The 9,166-nt window shown below is 35.7% G+C and overlaps 1 protein-coding gene across 8 annotated transcripts in view; it reads left to right on the plus strand.

Annotated features, from left to right (window-relative positions):
• Window positions 1–8,795, plus strand: part of dnm1a (dynamin 1a) — an 81,723-nt gene extending 72,928 nt beyond the window's left edge. For 3 of the 8 annotated variants that reach the window (XR_007930317.1, XR_007930318.1, XR_007930316.1), the window contains 2 exons: window positions 4,638–4,685; window positions 6,839–8,795. Coding sequence is in view for 1 of the 8 variants with exons in the window: in XM_051894615.1 (XP_051750575.1) it covers window positions 2,730–2,766 (37 nt within the window). In the remaining 7 variants the exon portion in view is untranslated. The other 5 variants (XR_007930321.1, XR_007930322.1, XM_051894615.1 and 2 more) reach the window with 2 other exon arrangements.
• The last annotated feature ends 371 nt before the right edge of the window (window positions 8,796–9,166 follow it).

Genomic DNA, 9,166 nt, shown 5'->3' on the forward strand with positions numbered 1-9,166 from the left:
ACAACACTGGTTACATCACTTGCCCACCGCGGCACTGCCCCCACCATCATTTTGAATTTTTATAGTAATAAAAATAATTAAGTTGAGTTAGAGAACAGACACTACAATTAAAAACCGAACACGTCTGATCAATTCAGCGTGAGCCGAACAAGAGTCACAGCACAGATCAGCAGCAGGAGTCAGATTTCATTTATCACATGACGAGAGTGAGGCGAGCTGACTGACAAGACGATGGCGGAAGATTTGGTTTCAAAGCGAAATGTAAAAGCACCTATTTAAGCGAGTTTGTCATTGTACTGTTTTGTTTTCGTATGCGAGTTGAAATGAAGAGTGAACTTTGACCTGACGCATGACGTATTGACAAACGCAGAAGCACAGAGGATAGAGCAAAACAAAACACCGTCATGAATTAGAAGTCTAAAATGAGAATTTATAAAGAGAAATGTGCTCTATTTGTTTGAACCGCGAGAGGCGTCGACTCTCACCTAAGCTTACGCTACTCATACGTCATACGCCGCAACTCGACTCTCTCGTGAACGCGCGGACGGACGTTACCGTTAGACAGTGATTCTAGTCTATAAAGTTATAAATATGGATATTTTCTTTCAAAAACGCATCGCTTCACGTCAGAAGGCCTTTATTAACCCCCTTGAGCTGTAAGGATTACTGTTATGATGGATGGATGTATTTTTTCGGGCTTCAAAATCCTCCATTCACTCCCATTATAAAGCTTGGAAGAGCCAGAATATTTTTTAATATAACTCTGACTGTGTTTGACTGAAAGAAGATTATTATGGAGTAAATTATGGAATTAATTTTCATTTTTGGGTGAACTAAACCTTTAAAATAGAATAATGGGGCACTTTAAGAATAAAATGACAGGTGTCGGTGTTATCTGAAAAAGCGTGCACATTATTTCCGTCGCTACTAGCTTGATGCAGCAGTTATTCCATTCATTTGAGCTCCGTCTCCTTGCGCTTTCTCTAGAGTGAATGCGTCCTGTACGCGCACATAATAATGATAACAAAAATTTTTTAATTCAAGGTCTTTGTTACTGAATTTTGAAACGTCACGTTTGTTTATATTTGTGCATTTAGCATCCAAAGCAGAACAAAAGCAATTCATAGACTGATATGAATCACAATATAATCTTGCGTAATCATGACCGATCACTGTGTTCACGACTGAACATTGGTGTCACTTTAGAGAACTTGCGCACATCCCTATTAGTAATATTATGTGTTATTTGTAGCATGCGTTATGTTCAGGTTAAGGACATTCTTAAGAAGTTTTTTTGGGAATACAAAATATTATTTAATCTTAAGTTGGAAAATAAGAAGAAAATGTTTCGTGAATCCGGCTCCTGTACATTCAGCAGACAGGAGCAGATGCAATAATGCCTGTATGGACAGATAACCAAAGTCAAACCGCTTCTCTAACTCGTGTGAGTAATGCATCGTGACAGATAGTAAATATCAAGACTTTACTTTGCGTATAAATAGGTACTACTGCTTTTTGCAGATCACACGCACATGCACATGTCTTCCTCTCGTCATTCAGACTCTGGGACAGACGGACAGAATCTCTGAGACGCTGCACATTCCCTCAGGATACGAGATGTCAGACGAGACTCTTTAAACAGGAATGGTGTGGTTAAATACAACTGAAGCTCGGTGATGTGTTGTCGGTTTCCACAGGCATTTCTGCTCTGAAACCCTCCGGTGAGGGACGAGTCAGAATTACAGTATTTTGACAGCATATCATGTTGTATTTAACCCGGAATATTGTTTAAGTGTTTATAGCAGATCTAACTTACTGAATGTGAAAACATTCAATCAAATCCATGTCCAGCTTAGACATATTTGCATCTCGTATGCTGATTGGTGATTTTGCCTCAGAACAGATTCTGTAATGTGCGAACATCACGTCAGTTCTCTGAATGTGTGCATCAGGTTGATTTTAGTTTCAGTTTTATTTTATTTAATCAAGATCTGAAAAGCCTTTCCTTCTGCAGCCCCTGTGCACTTGTTTTATTTCGATTTTACCATCGTTATTTATGATCCCTCTTACTAAAAATCACTACAAGCATCCACTCAAACGCTACACGTGTGATCTTTAGGGTGAAACTGAACAGTGGGGTCAAAGGTTAAGTGTCAGATGTCCATGTTGTTTGTCTCTTCATGGCATCTCATTCTGTCATGGCGTGATCGGTGAATGCTGTGACATGTTTTAAAACTCGATCCTGTAATGTCTGAATATTACATTTTTTTATTTACAATAAAAATAACAAAAAATAATATAAAATTAAATTGATCATTTTAATCTATCAGTTATGGATTAGTAATCAGCAAATGGAATTTGCATTAAATATATAACTATTATTATTATTAAATCAATTTATTTAACTTGTTTAATGTAAAAAAATGCTATTAAGCTTTTTAAAAATAAATACATAAAAATAATAACGTATTAATGAAAAATATTATTATATTATTAAATAATTTGATTCATAAATCATAACATAGCAAAACCATGAGATTAAATATCCTGAATGATGATGCGCTAAGTAATTTATTGTATTATACTATTATGAACTATAATATTTCTCATGTGAACAACATTTTTTAATTTTGACAGTTACCGACTGAATGTTTTCTGTGTGTGTGTGTGTGTGTGTGTGTGTGTGTGTTCTGTTACTCATCCATCTTCTCTCTGTGTTCCCATGGCAGCCGACGACCCCCGGCATCACCTACTCGACCCAACTGACCCACAGACTCCTCCCTCTTAGACTATTAGCCCCTCCCACACCCGTGACAGACAGCGAGGACAGACACGCCCACCCAGCCAGAACTCCTCCCCTTCCTGCTCCTCATCACACACACACTAATACACACAGTTCAGCCTCACTTGGACACTTGTAGTGCACAACAACTCTACAACCCTCTGTCACAAGTTTAAGTGTTCATTTGTGTACGTCACGGATCTCAAACTCATATATATGTTTGTTAGTCCAGGGGTTTTCAATCTTTTAGATGCAAATATGATCATCCTGATGATCCTAAAAGTTAAAAGGCAGCTATATATTTTCATGTATAAAGACCAAATTTATACTGTGTATAATTTATATATATTATTTAATTAGATGTATTATTTATTTATTTATTTATTTGTTAAATTAATGTATTTATTTTATTATATTTATTTAGTTTATTTCTTATTATTTATTAAATTACTAAAACTCCTGTGTAGTGCTGGGTAATTTACTCTTTAAAAAAAAAAAAAAAATTACTAGCTACTAATTACATCTTCACTAGTGTACTTAGGTTAACTGTACTAATTACTTACTCTAAAAAGTATTGCATTACTAATTACTTTCTTGATCAGTTAACCATTTGAACAATACAAGGAACGACACGAAACTACTCTTTTAATTCTTTCAATCATATAAAATTGCATAGATTATCTTGAACTGACCAACGTATTTAAAGGGAGAAGGTTACATTAAAAACATACATTTTAACATTAGAAGTAAAATTTTGATGTTAAATCCACTATTGTTTATATAGAATTGTTATAGAGTCTATACAGTATTTAATGCAATCACATCAGAAGTAACTGTAATCCATTACATTTTCAAGCGAAAAGTAATTACTCTGTTTGGGGCCGTTCACACAGAACATGTTTTTCCATTCTAATACGCTACTTCTCCATTGTTTTTCCATGTTGCTAGACGGATGTGTATGACCGTTACGCTCGCATCTTTTGCAGCGTCTTGCACATGAGCGCCGCATTTTTAAGACGCTGTGTCAAGTTAAAAGAATTTCAACTTTTACACGCAGCGCCGCTCATCAATGTCAGTTCCAAAACAGCAGACCAATCAGAAGAACTCAGAGGCGGGGCAAGCGTCGCAAGCTTTTATTTTATTTGACAGCAACATGCCGGAGGAGGCCACAGCCAGTGCGATTGTTTTCTGTTTTTCCATGTCAAAAATATCTATTCTACTGTTTGCCTATTTCTATTATTTCCGTTATTGCATCACGTCTCAAAAGCGCGTCTCGAGAACCATTCCTGAGTGCTTTCGCGTTTTTAGACGCAAAGATGCGTTCTGTGTGAACAAGCCCTTAGGCTACTGTTTAACCATCTTTTTAGAGAACTGCAGATAATGTACAACATTGTAGGCCAAAGCAAAATTCAGAAAACTATTGACATATTTCAGGCTTAAGTTTGAAAACCCCTGTTTAAGAAATGTAGATCTAGAACACAATGTTTTTATGAACTCAAACTCTTTGACAGATGGTTGATGAGTTTTAGATCACTGTTCATGATATTAATTCACCATATATGGCTCCTTATCTTAAAGAATAAGCTTGACGGGAAATGTTCGATGAATGGGTTTGATAAATGCATTTCTCTCTGATTTCTGTCACTTTATTTTCTGCCATCTTTAAGCTTCTTTTGGTTTACTGCCCGGCTAGCAGACGCTTGATTTCCTACTGTATATGGGATGCATTATCTCTCCAAAGTGTGTTCTGGAGTCACATGATAACTGCATCTTCTGGAATGTGCTCGTGTGCATCTGTATTTCTGTACATTACTTTTGGCTTTTTTTTTTGTTTTGTATGTGTGTCGGGCTGCAGTGGTCCCTGAGCTCACGGGCCAGAAGACGACACCAAACTCCCCGAAGGGTAATAAACTTTCCCATAGTTCCACAGTCATTCCACATGAGTCTTTCCATGTCTGCATCATGAAAAAATTGTTTGAAAATTGTTTAAATGTTGAACCTTAAAACAAACATAAGTCACTTTATAATAACTTGCATTAATATGAAGTCATCCTTTCCATAGTAGTTCACATACTTTTCAGTATAAAACATGAAAATATATACAGTGGCCATAAACATATTTGGACAATTAAAGCACAGTTAAATGTCCAAACGTCATTACATTAGCGTAACGTGGTATTTCAGTAAATATGCAGTATAAAGTTTATTTAAACAAAATAATAGAAGTAAATCCAGGCAGATAACCAAATAATCCAGGAAAAGAATGCGCAAGATACATCCATGAGGAACAACACCAGACAAAGAACAGAAGAAACACGGGGGATTAAATACACAAGGTAACAAGAGCAGGAACAAGGAACAGGTGTGAGTGATTAATCATTAGTTGCTATAGAGACACACTAGAGTAACCAAAGCAAACAGGAACTAAACCAGGAAGTGAAAACACAGGGACAATAAGAACAAAACTATACTTAAAAAAAAAAAACACAAGACAGTAATCATGACAATTAGATGTTTATGAGGGAACGAAACTCAAAACGATGTAAATGCAATGAGAACACATACATAATATATTAAATATATTCTACAAATCATTAAATATGACGTTGATGTATAATTTATGTATCTGTATTCATTTGTAGTGCTTGGTTAATCATGCCAATTAGAGATAATTAACTATTAACTGACCATTTTTCCAGTATACACACGTGCTTGTCAACTAAAACTAAATCAGAATTATAAAACTGACGCAAGATCAGTTAAACCGTATTAGTTATTTAAAACAGCCCTGTGATTTACGCAAGATATTTCCCGATATTAAACGCTGTTAAGCTACTATAATCATTGAACACTTTGTTAATAGTGATGTTATTTACTGCACGGCGGCAGAGAATAAAACAAAAGTCTTACCTGTTGTTGTCGATACAACTGTGGGACGCTGAAGCGCCAACATTTTTCCTCATTATTTGACTTTTAAACCAGTCTTAAGTTGAAAACACAAAATGTTTATTATCGTCTCCTGGAGTGGGTTCCACTATTAAAACTAAAAATTTCAGTCAGAAGTCTTCCTTTTACCATAAAAGTAATACAAAAGTCCTCTGAGGGGATTTTAACAATAACCGTTTGACACGCAAGATGGATGGCGCCAATTTCCTATTTGTATTACGCGGAGTGATACGAGACGAGGGAAAGTAGTACCGGTATATCGGTTTAACGGACCAGCGCTAGTATATTATAGCAAATGTAATATATTTATTAATATTTAGTGTTTTTGAAAGTTACAGTTAACATTGTAATGGAATAATTAAAAAAAAAAAAAACACACACCTGTTGAGCGATTATTATTCTGGCATATTTGACAGCTGAATTGCGTGATTGACGAATCAGAATGAAATATTTCGTAGAGCCGTGTATGTAATAGAAAGGTCTGGTTTCACAGACAGGGCTTAGATTAAGCCAGGATTATGATTTAGCTTAATTAGGACATGTAAGTAGCTTTTATAAATGTGCCTTAAAAAACATTACTGCTGTGCATCAAGATAAAAATGGCGCTGACATATTTTAAGATATGTCAGTGCAAGTTGCCTTCGGTTAAAATGGCTTAAACATGCATTTTAGTCTTTAAATATTAAACTTAATCATAAATAAATGTATTAATTTGATGTATTTATTATTTAATAACGAAAAAAGATGAATTCTGCACACTGCAAATCACATTTTAATGCAACATTTCAGTCATGCGAACATAAATACATATTTTTGAAAACATCCTGCTGCGTTTGATTGATTTTGTTTATCCAGTTAATGACATTTAGACATTTTTAAGTGTGACTTTAGAGAACAAATACTTTATATGACATTTTTACTTGAATATAAATTAATATGTAAACCGTTATGTAATATTCAAATGTTTGTTATAAATGAACAGTTACACTCCTGATAGTACGGAGGGAACGTGGGGTTTGTCTTCTCTGCGTGTGGACTCTGTGGACACTTTCTAGGCTTCATTTGTCTCAAGTCTAATTATCTTTTTCCTTTTCTGCTTTCATGGCTCAGTCGGTCAAGAGCAGCCCCGAAGGTCCCCTTCTCTCCACGTGACCCTTAGCACCTTCTTCTTTCCTGCTTTCTTCTTCTTCTCAGTTTTTCCCCACATTGAGTAAATCAACCCCAAACCCACCAGCACAGCCACGAACATGAGCAAAAGACAAGACGAAGATGTTTCCTGCATCCTCGGCTCATCGTCTGGTTGAGCGTTTGAGAGATGAGTTCAGTCTTCTTGGAGAAACTCCTCACATTGTGACCCATGTTAAGAAGGCGGCCTTTCCTGGAACAAATCATTCAAATGACTTCTCATGTAGTATTCAAAAGCCATTTATTCCCACACTGCAAAAAAAAATCAATGTCCCAATCAGTATTTTTGTCTCATTTTCGAGTAAAAAGATGTTTATGGACTGGAAAACCAGACAAAAGCACTAATTAATGGAGTTTTTCACAGTGCAAACGTTGTTGTGACGATGTTAAGCTTTCAGGTACGAGGACGTGTGTTCACCCTTCATCATCGTGCACAGAAATCATTCATTCGCTTAGTGAAATCTGAACCTTTAGTGGGGCTGGATTCAATTCGAGAGTGCAATATAATCGGCAGGCAGCCGTATCTACATGCATGTCATTAAAAACATAGTAGAGCAGTTTTAGGGTGAACAGCCGTTCGCTGAGACGCTTGTGTTTACAAAACCTGTTTAATTCATTTCATAAAGAAGTAGAGACTGTAATGCTACGAATTCAGGTTGGCTGTGTCTCTATAAATGTCGGGAAGGTTTTCCACACACAGACTGTTTGGAATTGAATACTTGCTTACTGTACATACTTGCTGTGCAGTATATACTGCTTACTATTTTTAACAAATAGCATGTGAAAGTGCACTATTCAATGCTAAACAGTAGTTTATCAACTGACTGCATGTTTAATTCAGCAAGTTGTGTCCAGAAAGTTATTTTTGCATTTTTCATGGCTGATCAAACAAGTCATGAAGGATGTTAAAAATCTGCATATGGAACATTTGCATACTGCGCATACATACTACATACTGCAGAAATAGTATGATGTTGTGAACATAGCCACATATGATTAAAGGTGCTGTGAGCAATTTTTTATTTCAGTCACATGACGTCCTTCTCAAAGACATATCGACCAACCCACAAGTTGAATGACAGAGATTCTCATTGGCTAAAAAATCGACTGTCCCAATATATGAACTGTGCATTGAAATTATGCACATTTATTCTCGTGTCTGATTTTCTTGGTTCATTATGAAAAAAAAAAAATGAAAAGTCAAATGCTGGTCTATGCATAGAAATCATCACAGTTTGTTTAGATGTTGTTTGTTTGGTTGAAAATGAGAAAATATGAGCGCAACCCTCCACACCAGTGGACTGTAATTCGTAATTTTGTGGTTTGTTGTAATAATAATAATAATAATAATATTAATAAAGTCCTGTTGCTAATAGTTCACGCTGTGTTGCGTGATCAGACCGTCTGCGGTTTCAACAGTGCCGTATCAGTTGTATCTTTCTGTCTTCATCATTCACACCAAACCTTCCCCGAATCCACTCCGAGTCTTAGTAAAACCCACTAACGAGAAAAGAATTACTGTTATTTAAGAGTTCAAATGTTTGTCATGGGCATACTGTATCTTAAGTGCGTTGCGTATCTTTGTGGTGCATTTATGCAAATTGTGCTTCCACTGTTTAGAGACTAGTGTAGTCCACATGTATGATTATTGAATATTAAATTATTATGGATAAGTGATTTCTTTAAATTAAGCTTATGATCATGTGCAAAGTGAGAAGTGGAGTGTCTAGAGGAATAAACCGGGCCTCTTTCTGCGTTTGGACAGAAAGGTGAATCAATATTGAGTGTGTAACGTGTGAATGAATGGATGAATGAATGTGTGTAACGTGTCCTCTGCTTGTCAAGCGGGGCTTTGTCGTCATTAAAGTTCAGTGTACCAAAACCTTGCTTTTGTGCTGTTTTTGTCACCTTCAGATGGTCTAAACTCTTAAAGATAAAGAGAATTTTAGCATATAGTTGAATATGAAATGACATGCTTTGGTAAATTATAATTATGAAATGAAGTGTCAATTGACATAAAAAGTATAATTATGACATGAAAAGTCAAAATGATTAGACAAAAAGGCATAATGAGTCGATAATGAGATCTGAAAATGTCACAGTCATAATTAAGAGATAAAAAGTCAAAATGATGGCATACTAAGTGATAATTATGACAAAAAAATCTTATGATAATTTTGACTTATGTGCAACAGCTGGGTTCCGAAAGTAAAAACTCCATTCATTTTCTCCATAGGGAAATTGAAAACTACA

The sequence above is a fragment of the Ctenopharyngodon idella genome, chromosome 5, assembly GCF_019924925.1.
Source record: "Ctenopharyngodon idella isolate HZGC_01 chromosome 5, HZGC01, whole genome shotgun sequence".
NCBI lineage: Eukaryota > Metazoa > Chordata > Actinopteri > Cypriniformes > Xenocyprididae > Ctenopharyngodon > Ctenopharyngodon idella.